The 19120-nt window shown below is 46.5% G+C and overlaps 1 protein-coding gene across 2 annotated transcripts in view; it reads right to left on the bottom strand.

The window, feature by feature from the left end:
• Positions 1–5248: 5248 nt before the first annotated feature.
• Positions 5249–19120, bottom strand: part of Atg14 (autophagy related 14) — a 34695-nt gene continuing 20823 nt past the window's right edge. For both annotated transcript variants that reach the window (XM_055606306.1, XM_055606307.1), the window contains 6 exons: positions 15500–15737; positions 13188–13417; positions 11658–11775; positions 10213–10303; positions 9887–9972; positions 5249–7516 (listed from right to left, as the gene is read on the bottom strand). In XM_055606306.1, the coding sequence (XP_055462281.1) occupies positions 7210–7516; positions 9887–9972; positions 10213–10303; positions 11658–11775; positions 13188–13417; positions 15500–15737 (1070 nt within the window). In that variant the 3' untranslated portion in view covers positions 5249–7209. The remainder of the gene's footprint in view (positions 7517–9886; positions 9973–10212; positions 10304–11657; positions 11776–13187; positions 13418–15499; positions 15738–19120) is intronic.

Below are 19120 nucleotides of genomic sequence, written 5' to 3'. Positions count from 1 at the left end.
ATTTAGGTAGAGCCAGCTGGGCCTGTGCTGAGCAGAGGCGCATGAGGGCAGACAGGCTTCCAAAGTGAAATCTAGTTGTTTTGATTAAAAAAAAAAAAAAAATTGTGTAATTGTCCATGTGAGTGCATTTGTCCTTGAAAGCTAAAAGAAGGAGGCGTCAGGTCCGCTGGGACTACAGTTATGTGAGTGTTGGATGCCTCAGTCTGTGGCCCTTAACTGCTGAGCCATCTCTGGTTTGAGTTTTTCTTTTATCCTTAGCAGTAACTGCTGAGAGCAGGCTGAAACTGCAAAGTTGCTCCATGCCAAAGAGGTCACCCCCTGACAAACGGACCTTGCTATGCTGGCCTGCAGACTCAGACTTAGTCTGATGTGAGCTTAGAACAGTTCATCTTCAAGACATCTGCTGTTGCCTTCTGCCAAACTGGCAATCTGAGTGTCCCATAATTTTGTCGTGACTCATAATTGGGATTAAAGGAGGTAACACAGGACAACCAAGGGTGTGACATAGCTCACGCACTGTGTTCAACAGTTGCTGCCTGTGGTTCTCCCACGTGGATGCACAGGATAAATAACTGGGTTCTCATGAGTCAGCATTCCTGACGTTATCACATGCTACACAGCTGTGCGGGGCTGGGCTGACTGGGAGCAGGGCACAGGATGGCCCCAGCGCACTTGGCATTACCTCAGAAATAGACTGGCAGGACATGCTTCCCAGGGAACAGAGGCTTCTGGTGGCATCAATAGGCGCCTGTGTGGTCTGTGCTGTCAAAATGGAATACTGCTTTTTGAGAAAGGCTCTGTAGCCCCCTAGTGTTTGGTGTAAAAATAACCCACTCTTTGATTTTTGGTTCTAAGCGTAGATGCTTTGCCTGCAGTTGTGTGGAGGCCAGAAGGGCATTATGTCCACTAACAACAGAATTACAGTTGTTTGCTGTCTTGTAGGTGCTCTGAACTGAACCCTTGTCCTCTGGAAGAGCAGCCGGTGTTAACCACTAAGCCTCTCAGAAGCCTCTGGAAATTGGCTCACTCTCGTCTCATGCCATGGTGCTCACTCTCGTCTCATGCCTTCTTGTACTGCTAAAAGATCACAAAATAAATACTCCAGGCCCCTCCCTGTCCTACCAGCCAAAGCAAACTTCCACCTTCAGCTCTCACAAGAGGTGCTGCTACACCTGTTAGTTCTCCTGAGGCTCAAAAGTCAAGTACGTCCTTAGTTGAACCTGAGAGTTGGCTCCCCATCCCGTTTCTGAGATGGTTTGACTCTCTTGCTACCAGCTGGGAAAGGGACCAAGGGTGTGTGCATTTGTAGATAGTACTCCCAGCACCCAGGAGGATCACGTCTTTGAGTCCATCCTGGGCTACACAATGAGTACCTCTTGGGCTGGAGAGATGGCTCTGCCGTTACAGGCTAGACTCACAACCATAAATATAAGAGACCCTCTTAACAAAACCCAAAAACATGCTGGTCAATGTGTCTGTTCCATCCTTTGCCCTGGTGGCTCCACTGCAGCATCTGCTGGGACTCAACCCCAGCCCCTTGCTGTGCTGGCCAGGTGCCTCAGGTGCCCCTCTATCATCGTGCTAGAGTTCTAGACTCAGCAAGTTTGAGCCCCTACTTTCAGTCCCTCATTTGGTATACGTTCCATTAAAAAAAATTGCATCCATGTTTGATCAGCAAGCTCTCTATAATTAAGCCAAACTCACAACCCTTCTTCAGTGTTTTCTCTTTGAAGTGATAAGCACATGGGAACCAGGTTCTCAGCTGAGCACTGAAGGGGAAGTGGTATATGCCTAAAATTACTGTTGAAAATTTGGTACCTACCATTTGGTAGAAGGCAGCTATTACTACATAGCCTGCCTTGAGTTAGCTAGGGAAGGCTAGCTGCTGAGGCTGGGTGGTGGGCAGTATGCCGACAACCGGGCACTGCGGAGTCCATCTCCCTAGCAGCAGGGGCATACAATCCTCCCTCCTCTCTCCTGCCCACACTAAGCCACAAAACCAAAGCTCTGAGACTAAGACCTGATCCTGGACTCCATTAAGTAGTACGAAAAGTTGATGTTCTTTATAAAAATAAGTGGCCGGATAAAATCCAAACTGGAAAGTTCTAGTGTGGCATCACAGGACCTGCCTGCGTAGCTGTGTCTGCACTTTGGTGGGAATGGAGCCAAGCCTGGGGCACCCATCCGTACTTACTCTGGGACCAAGCTGCTGGCCTTCACTGTGCCCTTCCTCCCCAGTCTCCCTGCTCCCCAAGCTGCCTGAATGGCTGCAGCAAGTTCAGTCCGGAGTGCAGTCCTTGATTCCACTTGGGCCTTATTTACCCTCTGGAGAGAGGAGGCTGGCTGTCCCAGGGTCCAAACAGGAATCCATGGCCTGACCTTTTTCATGTCCAGCAGTCTTGGCTCCAGGAAATTCTGAAGAACAAATATCTACACTTTGAAATCGAGCAAGTTCATGTGTTTAATATAAGGGCGTACCCAGTCAGTGGAGATGCTCACCTTTAATCCCAGCATTCAAGAGGCAGACCTGAACTCCAGGACAGCCAGGGATACCCAGAGAAACTCTGCCTCAATAAACAAGAACAAAGGTGTGGACACGGGATGTACCATCCTCCGTATTTGCCAAGCCCAAGGGAAGGACAAAAAAATGATCTTCAGTTCATCTCGCACCACCTCTGGCCCCTGTGCTATAGAGCCATGCTTTCACACACCTCAGGGGGCTTTGTTTTGTTAGTACAAGATCTCATTAGTGGCCCTGGCTGTCCTGGAAATCACTGTGTAGACCAGGCTAGCCTCCAACTCGGAGATCACCTACCTGCCTCTCCTCCACCACAGCTTGCCAAACATTTAAGGGCTCTTCTCTGTGGAGTTCATAGCTCAATGTTCATCCTTAAACTGCAGGATCAGCTTCTGGAAGTGGCAGCCTTGCTTCACAAGTTATGTGACAGAACCAAGGGTTGAGTATGGTGACAGGTCTGGGGGCTCACAGGCCTGGGAAGGAATGGACGGCATGTGGCAGGGAGGCATCAAAAGGTGCTACAGCCCACTCAGTCTCCTGGCCATTGAGCAGGAAGGAGTGACCCTGGAGGGACAAATGAGAGATGACCCAGGAAAGCCCTGTGCAGAATATATGAGGCAGGGACAGTCACTGTATCAGACACTTAAAGCTCCATAAAGGCCACTGCAGCCTCCCCCTGTGCCTGGAAGAAGGGACCTGTCTTCAGTACTTCAGATATTTCCACTCTGAGAACAATTCACCTTTAATGAGACCTCGAGCAGACCCTCGACAGTGCAGCTGTACGCCGATGATCTCCAACAGCACAAAGAGGCGCAGAAGGGAAGACTGACTTGGTGGGCCCGAGGGAGTGCCCCCCGTGCAGAATTTCCAGCAAGCTGCCAGGTGATGCTGACTTTGCAGTAACAGGCTCACCCAGTAGAAAGTGAGGAATGTTAGAGCAAGTGTCTCAGGCATGCAGGACTGCAGCAGGAGCACTCAGCTCTTGAGGACCTTCTAAGGCCATCACCAGCGGCACCACCAGAAAGTGGGTATTTCCCTGGCAACACTAGGCCGCCTTACGCTCCTGCTGATCTTTATTGACCACAGCTGGGAGATACCTTCAGGCTACTACCGCCAGACCAGTTAGCAAGCATCCAAGCCAAAAGCAACATACTCTCTTATGGCCCAGAAATGTCTTCAGAATTCTTTCCAATTTAGGGAAAGCCACTACTAAACAAACAGGCAAATACTTTCCTCAACATCTGGGCACCTCTGGAAATCACAGGAAATGCTAAAATACCACATTCAAAGGTGAGGGGGGTATGGAGTGACGATGTGGGTTCTCGGAGCAGCAATCAGAATGAGTCTGCACTACTGAGTTTTCTCAGCTGGCTTCAGCCTGTTCTCATCACTGACCTTGAACCTCTGGTCAATTTCTTGGCTTCTGAAAAAAGTTCATAGCTTTTGCACTGTGGCACAGGCCTTTAATCCTTTAACCTCAGGAGGCAGGGGCAGCACATCTCTGAGTTTGAGGTTAGCCTGGTGTACACAGCAAATTTCAGGCAGCCAAACCTACCCAGAGGACTTATGGGACTTATTTGTATGCATGCCTGATGCCCACAGAAGCCAGAAGGTGTCAGACCCTGTGGAACTGGAGTTTGGATGGCTGTGAGTGGTGGGAACTGAATTAATGTCCCTCTCACACTCTGAATACTCTGCATCCCTTCCTACAAACACTAAAGTGGCTCTTGTTGATTTACCATTTTAATTCATTTGTCAAGGTTGCCTAGGCGGCCCAGTGGGCGAACATATTTGCCACCAAGTCTGCCACCAAGACCTGAGTTCATTTGGCCTTCACACATGTGCTTGTATGCCTGTCCCACATCATACATGCACACAAAATAATTTTCAGATTTAAATTTGTCACCCTGGGGGTTTTTGTGTTTACAGAAAGTTGACTCATCTTCTCCAGGCTATTTTCTTACCAGATGCTTGAATGGGGGTGATAACTTCACAACTGAGGTGCTCAGGTATCATGCCCAAGCCTAGTTTCAAACTTCCTTCACATTTATTAAAGCACCTGCATCTACTGGGAAGTTATCCTTCCCTTCCCGTATGCCTCACTCCCTGTATCAGACAGATGTGACTGGATGAGAAGTCTCCCCTGGCCTTTGTACACTACGTGAAAACTTGCTTCTAGCTGCCAGATAGGAAAATGGAAAGGCAGGAACTTTGCAGCCCACATTCTCTTTGAAGAGCCTTCCACCCTAGGCAGAGGAACGGATAGGCATGACTGGACCCCTTTGCCATCCTTTTTTAGGGCCCCAACCCTAACCCTAACAGGTCCACCCCAGTCACTTAATCCCCTCCACCTCTAGGTGGCCCCCTACATTACCTGGACGCTACCAGTGGCCCTCTTAAACATTAATTACAAAAAGGATTCTCCTTGTGGCTTAAGTTCCTCTAACATTTCTCGAATGCTGAAAGAGAGAGAGCACATTCCATGATGGCATCCTAGAGGCCTGCTCCTTTCTCAGGTGAAGAAAAACATGCCTTTTGGAGAATGAAATATGTAACTCTTTTGTTTGCGAAAGATGGGCCATCATCATTAAAGCCACCATAATCAGTAATTTTAAAAACAATCTTACCTAGCAAAATATTCTTTAATTATATGAAGTATTCCAGGGTCAGCTTGCACTCTTGCTACCAACATCAATAAATACTAACTGGCAGAAGGCACACACAGCAAAGTACTGTTAAAGGATTTATTGCAGTGATACAATAAAAGTTTAGAAAACATCTATATGACTCAACCTGACTTGTAAGTTCCAGGGCAGCGAGGGGGTTCTGACACTGCACTTCTTCCCCATCCCATGGTGACTCACTGTGTCCTCAGAAGTTCCGCATGTGGCAAAACTTTTCTCGGTTCTATTCAATTACATAAAAGTCTTTTGTAAGACCATTTAAAGCAGCCCATGTGGTGCCTCAGAGTTTCTATTAGTATTACCTTGTTTCAATAAATCATTTTAAAATAAAAACATGACCAACTTCTATGGCTTTTGGTTAAAAAAAAAAAAAAAAAAAAACAGCTTCATTTTTTTCAGAGAGCTGTCTAATGTATGGTTCTGGCATCTACATGAAAAGTATTAATGAGCAGCAAAGAGGACGGGGGCCAAAAAACAGTGGTTGAAATGTGTATTTAAAAACTATTTACAACAGGTGGATCCAGTGCAAAATAACAAAACCCAAAATATATCAGCAGCCTAGGGCAGTATGTGCTGGATCACTCACTGTGACATAAAGTGACAAAAGTGCCTCTAGCTGATAAAACAAAATCCCCATCAAGCCCTGCATTTCCTGCATCTGGTGTTAAACTGCACCGTCTGTAGCTTCCTCCCAAGCTGGTGGCTGCTTCTTAGCCAGTATGTTCATCCCAGCAGACTCAGTCTGTGAGTTCTAGAAGAGAGTGCCAAACACAGGCCCAGCAATCTCAAAGCTGAGCCTGCAAGACTCCAGCCAAAGGGGCCACAAAAGGGAGGCTGCCTTCTCCCCAGGTGGAATACCTAGAGCCGGAACACGGGGCTCCTAGGTAGGATCAATTCTTCCTACAATTCCACCAATAGCAAAAGTTCAGCAGCACCTCCATCTGCAGGCAGAGTACCAACTCTTAAAAGAGTGAGAAGTGTGGGCGTGGCAGACTGCTGAAGGACCTGCCTGAGGTACCAGCACACCAGTCACAATGGGAAGCTTCGACAATGCCCAGGAGGGTGTTTTCTCAAAGGATTGCTGTAGTCTTTTTTTGAAGTTACTAAAAAGTAAAAAAGAACTACTTACAAATCTGAACATAATGCCTCTCGTTATAGTTTTCTATAAGATTGTCACAAAACTGGTCTCTTAGAGGAAATTCCTTGATGGCTGAGCACTTCCAGAACAGCTGCTCAGCGCCACACTCTGCACAAGGTACTATCTTCCGAGAGCCCAGGGACAAGCAGGAGGGTTTCCCAGGGAACACCTGCTAACTCTGCTCTGCCCCCACCACCCAGAACAAACTGGACAGCAAGAGAACGAACGAGTCATCAAGTGTTCACTGTACCCAGGCAGCATTTAGCTCATCTAGGGAATGATGAAGGAAAGGAAAAAGTCCATTTTAAAATGAGTGTCATTGACTTAATCCCCTCAGAATACAAGAAAACTATTTGACTCTCTAACATCCCAGCAGATTCCCCACTCACAGATGTGGGTCCACAGAAATAAAGACCTTGGTTTCTTTGGTGTGTAGTAGGAAATCAGGAATGTGATGCGTGATGACTGAAAACAACAAACTTCCACCTCTTCCCTGCCCAGACAACCACTTCTCCCTGATGAGACCAGAACTGCTGTTGGTGAGTCTCTCAAAAAGATGACAGAAAAATCAACTCGGCTTTTGTCTTTCATTTCTCATCACCCAGAAACACTTCCTTGTGATCTGACTGAAGCCTAGAACTCAGTGTCAGGAAGACTCGAAACCCCAGGAACCAGCACACTGTCGGGGCTAAGGGGCTAGGACCTGGGGCTCATGTGACCACAAGTCAGGTCCTGCTACTGAACTTGTCCTGACGAGAGAGATGTTAGCCCCCCTGGTTCTAGGCACTATCATAACTACAGACAAGGTTATTAGAGTGCAGTGGGAAGGATTTCGCGACACAACATCAGCACGTTTCAATCCATACTCATTAGCGGTGTCCAGTGTAAGCTTTGAACCAAGAGGTCACCGAGGCGGCAGCGGAGGAGATCATCCCACCAGCACTGCTGCTGGCTATGGGCGGAGAGGCCTGCGTGCTCTGGCTCTGGGAGACTTCCACCGGCTGGGAGGGGATGTCACAGAATCTCGGGCTCGGCAGGTTCTCCCAGTCTGTGCCCAAGTCAGTCTCCTCGTCGCTTACTCGCTCATCTCCACTCACATCTGATTCTCCGGCAGCTCCGGGGTCCACAAATTCCATGGACTCTTCCAGGTCTGCACGCACTTCAAAGGGCCCTGACCTATGTGCAGACAGAGAGCTGCATAAGACATGGATATGGGAGGGGAACTTCTTTATTCCACATGTGTGAGAGAGGCAGCAAGCAAAGCCAGCATGCATGTGGAGGCTGCAGATCGACCGTCAGGAGTGACCATCTCCTACCTTTTCTTTTTTTAGTCCTGTGTACCTGGGTGGGTCTCCTGTCTGGGTCTCCCATCTCAGTCTACAAGTGTGCCACCTCACCCACCTGCCTTTTTCCATGGGTTTTGGGACCTGATCCGTGGGACCCCTGCTTGCAAAGCAAGCACTTTAACCACTGAGCCATCTCCCTAGTCCATGTCTTTATGCATGATTGTGGATGACTTTTTTTTTTTTTTTTTTTTTTACTTAATATATTTCTTCCAGGCAAGCAATCTGAATGCCCTCCTCCCCTCATCTTTTGTTTTGTTTTGTTTTTGTTTTTCAGAGACAGGGTTTCTCTGTGAGGCCTTGGCTGTCCTGGACTGGCTTTGTAGACCAGGCTGGCCTCAAACTCACAGAAATTACATTTACTATAGATGTTGCAAACCTATTTATTGTTTTTCCCTTTAACAAAGGCATGAGACCTTTCTTACTAGAGACAGATAGTACCTACACAACGTGTGTGGCTCCCTCATAGATTTTTGAGGGTGTGGCTTGATTAAAATGTCCCTACCCTATGAGTATAGAAGTCTTTTCCATATTATTTTAAAACAGAATCTGTTACATCTATAACTTGTTTTTATACACAGAATATGGTATGAAACCATGCCTGAATACCAACTAGCTCAACACTATTGACCATAATATGACACAGTCCTATAGGTACATTATCTGCTCCAAGCCTCAATTCTCTTTCCTAATTACTCTGCATGCTATTTATATACTAACAGTGTCATTCAAATCGGTTTTTAATGGTCGGTAGAGTATTTGCAGCAAATATGTAGCCCAGGCTGGCCTCAAAGTCGAAATCCTGCCTGTTTCCTAAACACTGATTAAACAAACCTTAGGTGTGTGTATGTGTTTTAAGTTTGTATTACTGGGGCTGGGAATGCCATAGCAAGTATGTGGAAGTCATAGTACAATTCTTGGGAATCATTTCTCTCCTTCCACTCATGTGGGGCAGGGAAATGAAAGTTAGGTCATTAGGCTTGGTGGCAAGTGCCTTTACCTACTAAGCTATCTCACTAACCCCCATCCTCACCCCCCAAAAAAACTTGAATTAACTTTATAATCACAGTTTGGAACAGAGACGGCCCTTTTTATTCTCCCTTTTGTCCTCGCTGGCAGTGCTTCTGGATGAACTTTGGAATCAGTTTGTGTTGCAGTTCTCAACAGTCTTCCTCGCTTTAGCTGAAGAATTTCAGTGCTCAGACTTGCTTCATCGATCTACTATTTATCCGGTACCAAAGGCCATTCAAGAAACACATACCAAATAACACCTCACTGATTTTCTTCTAGCTCCCCCCACCTTGGCAGTCAAAAATGAAGAAAAAAAATTAAGAACTGCACATGCTAGGCTGGTGTTTTAGCACTTGGCAACACGCCTGCCCCTTTTAAGGCAGGACCATTACTGTAGGTTGCTCAGGCCAGCCTTAATTTGTGGTCTAACTTCCTGAGTGGTTGGATTACAGGTGTATGCAACCTCAGGCAGCTCAGCATCCCACAGTAAGACCAACATTTAGTGTCTTCTAATGCCAACACACCCCGACCATTTATGGTAGCCTACAGTTTGAGCAAAATCGCCTAATAAAGTTCATTTCCAAAGTGTACAGACATCAGCTTTGTTCCATCTCTGTAAAACGTATCATATACTGATGAAAGCGAGGACAACAGCTCAGGGCCTAGAGCAGGGACCAAAGATGAGCCGTGCTCTCTTTGGCTGAGCCACTGAAAAGTTAGAGAGTAGACCATGGAGCAGGAAGGTCGGTTTGTTGTTACTGATTTCTGTTTTTAAGCAGATAAATCTCAAGCCAGCTCACTCTATGAACTCTTAAAAAATGGTGATCAAACTGACCTGGTGATGAAAAGAAACTCCATACACATAGTATATACAAGCACAAAGGACAAGCACACACAGAGACAGCAATGCTGCCAGGGGCAAGTCAGAAAAGAAACAGTGAGCTTCAGGAGAAGTACAAGGTGGTAGCCAGGGCATCTGGGCTCCTCTATTAAATGTCACATGCTAAATGCTCTCCACTGCAACCTTCTCTCAGAAATGATCACAGAGGCTCCTGGAAGGCCATGCATGATCAGCTGTTGCCTTGTGCACGGTGCTGTACAATTTTTGTCCTTCCCAGAGATGTGGGACGTAGAGAACATCGGGTACTATGCCAGCGTGCACAGGGAAGAGAGAGCCACACGTGCAACTCACCTGCCCAGGTGCTCGGAGTTCGGGCTGACCAGCTGCATGAGGTTCCTGAGTGTGTGCAGCGGTTGTAACTGATCCAAATTCACGTGCTAGAAAGAGCAATGACTTGATTAAGACTTTCACACACAAGCCAGGCTCAATGACACACACCTGTGATCCCAGCACTTTTGGGAGGTGGAGGCAGTCAGATCCCTGTGAGTTCAAAGCCAGCCTGGTCTACAAAGTGAGTCCAGAACAACCAAGGCTACACAGATTTAAAAAAAAAAATTTTTTTTTTTTTGAAGCACAGCAAATTAAAAATGAGTTCAAAGTGCAAGGCTCTTACATACCTGAGAAGAACAAAGGTAAAGTATGTTTGTGTTCAGTTTCTTCACTGCTCGAGTCAGTTTCTGTTTGCTGAGATTTTCTCCACAGAACTCACTGTAAGACAAGCATATGGCTTCTAAGATTGCTCTCTGAGGAAGGTCTATGTTAAATTGCTCCTTCTGAAGGGTACGTCTGAACTACAGATCAGAGCCAGCACCATTCATTCTTCCTCCTTAGTAAACTGCCTGAAACAGGCACTTCCTAAGCACTGCTTTGCTGCCCTCAGGGAGTTCCACTCTTCTACAGAAACTACAAACGCATGGACCTAGGTGACTGAGCAACTTTGCTCACGCCACAGGAACTGGAAATGCTATGGAAATGTTAATATGGGAAAGCATTTTCTGAAGCATCAGCAGGGGACCGGTACGTGTGGGGAAAGGAAAACTCAACAACCATCTACATTGTGCAGAATGACGGCTGCAGGCTCCATGGGGCACATGCGAGCTCCTCGTCACCTCTACTGTCTCTGGCCTCTCAGGGTTTCCTAGCTTCCCTTCCTGTAGTTTTCTTCCTAGTGTCCCCACCCATAACTTGTTCCCTTCCTATTTCATGCTCTGGGCTGGGAATAGAGCTCAGAAGAAGAGATTTTTCCCAACTGGGTTCAATCCCCAGTACATAAAAACACAAAAACAGAAGAGGAGGGAAAAACACACAGCCCTCCTGCTTACGATGATTTCCACAGGCACTTATCGCCATAAATTCCCAAGTTCTGGCTGCTAATTACTTGAGCACACACCTATAAGCCCAGCAACCAGACACTGAGGCAAGAAGATCCTGGGCTCAGGCCACACTAGGTGGCTACATGAGGAGACACTGCTTTAATACAAAAAAAGCAAACACTTTATATAGCCTGCTACTATGCAGTCATAAGAAGCTCACGTGCTGGAAACAGGGTAACGGGAGGGTGGGAGGCGTAATGTCAGCAAGGTGGACTGTGTCTTTAAAATCTTAAACAGGTGGGGTGGTGCATTCTGTAATCCACCCCAGCACCCTGGGAGGCAAAGACGGGGAGCTCTGTGAGTCTGAGGCCAGCCTGGTCTACAAAGTCCAGGCAGCCAAGAAAAACCCTGTAAAACAAAACCCAAACCCAAACAACAAAAAAACAAAAATACTTAAACTCGAGGTTGTCATAAGAACAAAACAACTCCTCCTCCACAGCCTACTGTTACAGCTGGCTCAGCTCCAGTGCCCAGGACCTGCAGCACCCTCCCTGCAAACCCTGACCCCTCCTCCTTTGGTTATCTCCCCAGGATTCAGATGGATTCTCTGTGGGCTCTGTGATGAGACTGGTGTCATCCTCTGAATCCAAACTTAGGTCAAACCTTCTCTGCTGACACTGGCGTTTCTTCTAGCTAGTGCAACATGAGAAATCGATGAGGAAGACAGTACTGCCACCTTAACTACTCGCCTGTTGCACAGCTTTTTAGGAAGATTGACATCAAGTATGTGAGACACGATGTTGACCAGCTGAGTGGCATAACACAGCGCGGCGCTGATGGTGTAGGCAGGGTTGTTGTGTTCCATGTCTGAGTGGGCACAAAAGAACAGTCAAAGCACCTCAGCAAAAGTATCACGGAACCAGGAGTTTTCACTTGTAGTTTTACAATTACATTACTGACAATTAGGTGTCACCTGTACTGCATGGTCGGACACAAACAGTCCCAAATAAGCCAATGATAAGTGGAACTGAGGTCTAGACTGACTGGACCTGACCATGTATCACCTAAATGATTAATGACCAACTTGGCCCATTGTGACAACTCAAAAAAAAGTGGGAGACTGAGGAAGGAGAATCAGAAGTCTGAGAAGCTAGCCTGAGCTACAAAAGACCCTTCCTCAAAAACCAAGCACTAGGATGCTGCAGATACGGCTTAGCAGTTAGGTGCACTCACAGCTCCTCCAGGTCTTGAATTCAGCTCCCAGCACCAGAGCTGAGTGGCTCGCAACTGTATGTAACTCCAGGGTGATCCAAAACCCTCTTCTGGCCTCCACTTGTACTACACACTCATGTACATACATTTATACAGACACACAGGTACAAATAATCAAAAAATTTTTTTTAAATCTTTAAAACAGGCAAGGGCTAGGCTTATAGTCACTTGCTTGTCTAACATGCGAAAGCCCTGATCTCTAGCAATGATCTCTAGCATGATCTCTAGCAATGTGTAACTCAAAAGCCACCTCCTCAGAAACGCCTTTCATGACTGCCCTATGCTATAGAAGGGTTGACACTGTCTTTGTACCTCTGTCCCACCCCAAAATCTGCTGGGGTTCTCTTAGCACCAACTCAGCCTATGGTCCCTTCACCATTCCTTTATAGGCTGGGATGGTTAGTTTTAATAATCAGCTTAACCCAATCTGGAGTTCCCTGGAAGGGAAGATGAGTGGGGCCCTGTCTAGAGGGAGAGCAGCTGGCCTATGGGCATGTCCGTGGCTTTGTCTTGATTATGTCAAGTGACCTGAGAAGGCCCAGGCCACTGTGGACTCAGGCCCTGAGCTACGTGAGAGTAAACAGTGGCTGAACCCACACTGCCATGAGTAACTGCTGCAAGTCCCTGCCTTCCCTTTTCCAAGTGATGAACTGTAACCTGAAGTGCAAGCTAAAATAAATTATTTTCTCCCCAAACCTACTTTTCGGGGGGGGGGGGCACTTTATAACAAGTGAAACCAGGACACCAGCCACCTTTCCAGGGAAGGACAAAGGTGACCCACCTTTCTCAGTCAACCTATTCTAATCAGCAGTTAGCACTGGCCATAACACAAAACACACCCTCATTAAACGTGCTGAATGGCAGCTTTGTGCGGTGACAGTATCGTAAACGTATGGAATGACTAAATGAGGTATTCTCCACAGAAGACAAACTGTAGGGGCATTTCTACATCCATTTAGTACTTCAACAGTGCAAAGTTCTAAACTCAGAGTATTTGTGCTTCTCACCAGGTCCCTGGGTTGTTTTCTTCTCCTCTACCCAATTATAGTAGGCAGAGTAGTCCCCGTTGTTTGGAAGGCTAATCCAAGGGCCTGTAATGCTAATGCTGGTGTCACCGTTGTGGTCATCACAGACCCATCTTCCAGAGAGGTAAGTTGTTCTGCGGGCTTCAGCAAGCTTGCTCACCATGCTGGAAGTCATGGCACTGTCACTCTCTGAAGACACGTCTGCAGGATCTCTGCAAACGAGAATGGTATAGAGGAAACTCTAAAACCACCTGAGTTGTTACAAAAGTCATAGTATATATCTAATACATATTAAACGCTTACAAGCTAGAAGCACAGAGGTGAGGCTTTCTTTGTGTCTTGTCCAGCCACAGGCATGTGTGCACAGTCATGAGAACACATTGTCAGCAAGTGTGGCAGTGTGAGCAGCACTGTGGAAGCATATGAACAAAGACAAAAGCACGTGGTACAGTATCATGGGACTATGTGCTATTGTCCATAGAAAGTCACTATGGGCCACCTGACTACACGTTTTCTTGGTAAAAAAAATTCCAACCTCATAAAAAAGTTTAAAGAGATTTAAAGGTTCACGCAAATTACCAATTCAGGACAATGTGATAATCAAAATCAGAAAGCCTAGAGTCAATCTTCAAAATGAAAACCAGCAAAATAAACAAAACACAACAATGAAGGAATTAGTCCGGTAAGATAGGGTCTCATGTATCCCAGGATGGCTTTGAATTTGCTGTGCCACAGAGGCTGGTCCTCCTGCCTCAGCATCCTTAGAGCTAGAGTTAAAGGTGTGTGCCATCACACCCAGCTACTGTGGACAGAAATTGGGTCATTTACACCAGAGTACTACTAACTCATCTACAGCCCGACCCTGTAGCTGCAAGAGTCCTGGTGAAATCCTCTTTTGTGGTTCTGGATGCGAATCCAGAAGCACACGCCATGCTCAGGTGCTTGCTGATCCTTCAGGGTGCAGATGCTGATGGCGGGTGTGGGAACCACCACCAGCTCCTGTGCTCTCTAACCCCCAGTTCACCCCAACTGAGGACCCTGTGTCTCCCGGCTCTCTCGCTCTACCTGGACTGACAGTGAGTGACTACTAACCATTCTTTATTGCCTCTCCCCCAGTCTCAACTTTGATGTGTGGCCAGATTTGGCTTCTTGAAAACTTAAGAGTTTCTGAGTTTTTGCTTCAAGGTTGAAAACCTATTCTGTCCCTGATCTTGCGAAGTAATCTATGTCTAGTAAGAGTTGGTAAAACTGCCCCTGATTGCACAGATCTGGGAGGTTTACACAAATAGACTTCAAGTTAAAGCTAGTCTGGACAACTTCAGGAGAAGGATGAGGGAGATGGCTCAGTGGTAAGAGCCCTTAGGCAGCAAGGTTCAATCCTTCAGTGCCTACAAAAAGTCCAGATACAAAACTGCTAAGTACTGTGGATCAGTAAAGAAAAGTTAAATTAATACAAACTGCCATAAAAACTGGTCAGGCCTTTGAGAGAGACATTGGTAGAACAGAAAGTTATGCTAATATTACATCCTGATGGAGAGAGATGAAGTAAGAGGCTAAAATGTACACCTTAGCCTCAGATACCACCTTTTTTTTTTTTTTTTTAAATAGTGCTGGAGATCGAACCTACAGAGCCAGCCCTTTTTTTAAGTTGAGACAGGATCTCAGTAAGTTGCCCAGACTGTCTTTCAACTTGCAATCCTCCTGCCTCACCCTCCAAGAGACTAGGATTACAAATTTGAGCCAGTAAGCCCAGGTGAACTTTTTCAAAAGCACCCCAAATGGCTATGATAAATGGTGAGATAGGAAACCCCAGTTTTTTGAGAGTCCTTATGTACTAAAATCAAATCACAGTGCTGTCTCCTCAGCAGCTAACAGAATAAAAGCCCACTACCAGGAAAGGTCTAGGCACTGAGTGTGCTCTTCTATACTAGTTCACACTCTGTCAAGTAGGTAATTTCAACCTCCATTTGGCAGACAAGGAAATCAGGCTTACGGTTTCAAGAGTGTCTCTCATACACAACTAACAAACATTGGCATGATGGAACACACTGTCTTTCCCCAGGAATGTGAGTCAGCAAGTGACCTGGAAGCTTTATGACAGACGCAGGCCACCCCGCCAGGCAGCCTGGCTACCTCCTGGTTTTACTGTTTGCTGAGGAAGATAAGAATCAAGTTTCACTACTAGGAAAACCAGTGACCCTAAAAGGAGGCCCAGTAATTTAAGTGCTGACTTGCTGAAGAAAGAGTCCCCAGCACCTGGCCCTGCCGTGCAAAAGCCATCACACTCACTATACCTCACAGAAGTCTTCACCTCCTCGATTGGGAAGATGACAGAGGTGAGCTCTAGGATATGGGACCTTCGCAGGCGTGCCAGCCGGTCATAGTGACTCCTCAAGTCAATGGTTTTCTTCTCCACCAGGTCCCCGAGCTTGCGGTTGTGCCGCTGGATCTTCTCCTTCTTCTCTTGGTGCCGCTGTGCTCGGCTGTATAGCTTCTGGTTCTTTTCCTTGTTCTTGAGGAGGCCTTCAGAATCTACGGCACAGACCGCAGCCTGTATGAGCAGCCATGCACATGAAGCCACCTCACTGCGCCACTTCACTCTGGGCATGCCTCAACAGATCCTCTGGGCTGGAGTCTGAGGCTTGCTAGGCTCACTGTACCGAAGTCAACCTTCATTTGAGCCACAAAGCAAACTGTGCACTCTTAAGACAGGCATCTAGGAACCAAATTCTCCAGCTCAAACCAAGCTTGGGGCCTTCCAGGACCTCTGTGCTACCTCAGCAAGCACCCAACCTTTATTCCATTAGCTAGTCTACAATTGATTTAAGCCTTTCCATTCTCACTATTGCTTGTAATTAACACTTAAATGCCACCCATCTCTAGGTGGCTCAGTTCCAACCTACTTATTGCCCTCTGTGTCATGTGTGTCTGTGTGTGTGTAAAAATGGTCCTCTTGCCTCAGCCTGCTGAACGCTGGGATTATAGGTGTGCATCACCATGCATGGCTATTGTACAATCTTTATAAACTACAACCAATGCCTGGCAGTTCTTAAACACAGAGCACACTTTTTAACCTCCAAACAGGCACACAGCCACATTCCCTTTCACCCTGGCTCTGTTCAGTGCCTCCACACTCAGGTCTTCTCAGACAGCAACTGAATGCATTCAGTATTCAGAATGAATACTGAAGTAGCTCCTGTCCTGCACACACTACTCATCCCTGCGCAGTCTGGGAATGTGCTTTATTTGCTCCTATTTTTCTCATTAGCAAGGCTCTGACCATAAATGATCCCCAGCTCTGTTTCTCACAGCCTGCCTGTTTGACGCCTTAGCACACGGCTCTTAGCACTTCACCCCGGGCCCAATGAAGCCTCGCCGCCTCCTAAGCAGGCTGTGAGAGGCACCTCAGGAGCACCTGTCTCACAAGCCTCTGTCTCTGAGGACCTAAGCTTGTGGTTTAGCTCTGGCAGAAGCTTTCTTAGTTTTCCATCTCCTCTCAGAAACACCTCTTTCCAAAGCCAGGTCCATGTCGATATCTAGGTAAAACATCCCAGGACTTAGCCCCATTTGAGCTTGCTTTTAGTTTTCACTCAGTCATGTCCGTGATATCTTTGACCCTTGGCAAGTACTCACAGGAATTTGTCTAGCCATGGTGCTGAGTCAGAGAGGACAGTTTAATATTCAGTACCTTGGCCAGCACAGGTGACAGGATACTCAGTCACCTATCTGCAATCTGTGCTGATTTTGGAACTCAAAGTTCCCTCATCTCTCCCTAGTATCTCCCTTAAAACATCAAGGCACTTGACACTATTTCTAATCTACTAGGCAGCCAGATGAAGCCCACCTTTCAAATGCATGTAACTAACTTTCCTCCCCATGCCACTAAAGTGCACCTGCGCTATACTGCGCTGTGGAGAAGCAGCCCCTCAGGCTCTACAGCACCCAGTCTGTGCCCTTTACTGACCGCACTAGACATATTCAACAGCAGTTTAAAGGCAAGATTATTTGTAGTACCCTCTTCACCTACGAGCTTGGCCTCACGAATCCCTTCCAGAATTTGTGAACTTGCCAGACAGTGCGGAGGCTCTTGAGGGCACCTTCTATCAAGCAACAGTTTTCAACTCTGCACCCAAAGCAGCCCGAAATGAGGTCTGAGGATCTGAGCTGACAGCAGTCTGGGAATCCACAATACGTGCAAACAAACTTTCAACAGAGCAATATGCTGTTGCTGTAAACCTAAGGTGGCCCCTACACTTCTCTGCCTGGATTTCCTGATGGTCATAAGGTCACTCTCATCATGTGCTAAATGTGCTATGGTTGCCTTAAGACCATCTTTTTTGTTTTAAAGTGTAGGAACCTGTTAGATGAAATGATTAGAGCTCTATGCATGTACATGCACAGCATACCGTATGGCTTCAACAGGTTGGGATACCTGAGCGTCATGGGGAAATGGTGAGCCAATGTTAAGTAACAATTTCTGATGCTGCTGGAGACTGCAAGCAAACTCGGGGACCCTCCTCCCTGCAAATACACACTTATGGACCATGTGCTCTGCTGCCTACCTATCCAGTCCAGACAACAGCATATAAGTACTTCATGAGAGTAACCACCTTCAAAGGCCGCTCTGCCACCGTGACATGCCACTACAGAACAACTACTTCTAAACTGAGGGACGATTCATGAGACATGGTGGTTCTCAACGTCAACGTCTAGTTAAGGTGGTTTGAATGGGAATGGCCCACAGACTCATGTTTGGATGGTTTATGACTGGAAGGTTTAGCAAGGATTGGGAAGTGTGGCTCAGGGATTGGCTGTGAGGCCTGAAACGCTTCCTGCTTTTCCCAAACTCTCTGCTTCCTGCTTGTAGCTTGAAACGTGAGCTCTCAGCTGCTCCAGCTCCCATGCCTTTGCTCCACCATCATGGACACTAACTTCTGGAATCATAAGCCCAGTTAAATGCTTTTTTCATAGCTGTCTTGAAATAGTGTTTTACCACAGCAACAGAAAAGCAATTAAGACACTAATGTTGAGAAATAAATGTCTCTAAGATTTCTTAGAGGACATAAAATTTGACAGCCACCTACGGTGACATCTGAAGCATTTATCTGTAATGTGAAACAAGTACACGTTTTATACACGTGAATTCACTACGGGAAAAGCCATGGTTTCACGTTACTGCATGAGTATCAAGTATTACACGTTGAGTCCCACGGCACACCCTACCCCTCCTTTCAACTACTGCAAAACAGCAAATGTGCCTGTTGTTTGGTTTTTATGGTGTTGGTGATCAGGCCAAAAGCTGAAGGAATGCAAAGCACTGAAGTGAACTACATTCCCAGCCCTTCCCTTTTAGATGAAGACAGCTACTGAAAAACCTCTGCAAAAATCCCTGTGCAAATGCCTTACAGAGAAAGGCAAGCAAGCAGAGGCTCAGCTTCCCTGGTAAAACAATCCAGAACAGGGGGCTGTGCATGTGGCACTAGGGATGAGGAGAGAAGCTTGTAAATATCAGTCCCACCTGGACTTCAGAGCAAGACCATTTCTCAATGAAGAGCCCAATCTGAAGAACAAAACGCTCAAAAAAAACTTCTTAAGACAGGCTCTCTCTATGTAGCCCTGGCTGTCCTGGAACTGGTATCAAAGTCAAAACACTAAAAATACCATATGAAATTACCTCCAGAGTAGATGTATAAGGTACATGTGAAACACAAATGGATTTCATGTTTAGATGGTACCAACACAATATTTCATTTTATTTTTATATAAGACATATGTGCTGTATACATGTGTGCTATACACACATTCCAAGATTCAGGGAAATCTGAAATCTAAAATACAATTTACAGGCATTTCACATTAGGGATTTGATATTTTCAACCCATAATAAAGTTTTCAGTCACTAACACCCTGTGACA

The sequence above is a fragment of the Psammomys obesus genome, unplaced genomic scaffold (assembly GCF_907164565.1).
Source record: "Psammomys obesus unplaced genomic scaffold, mPsaObe1.curated_primary_1811, whole genome shotgun sequence".
In the NCBI taxonomy this organism is placed as follows: domain Eukaryota; kingdom Metazoa; phylum Chordata; class Mammalia; order Rodentia; family Muridae; genus Psammomys; species Psammomys obesus.
The sequence above is the reverse complement of the archived record's forward strand: the minus strand, read 5'-3'. Positions and strand labels throughout refer to the sequence as shown.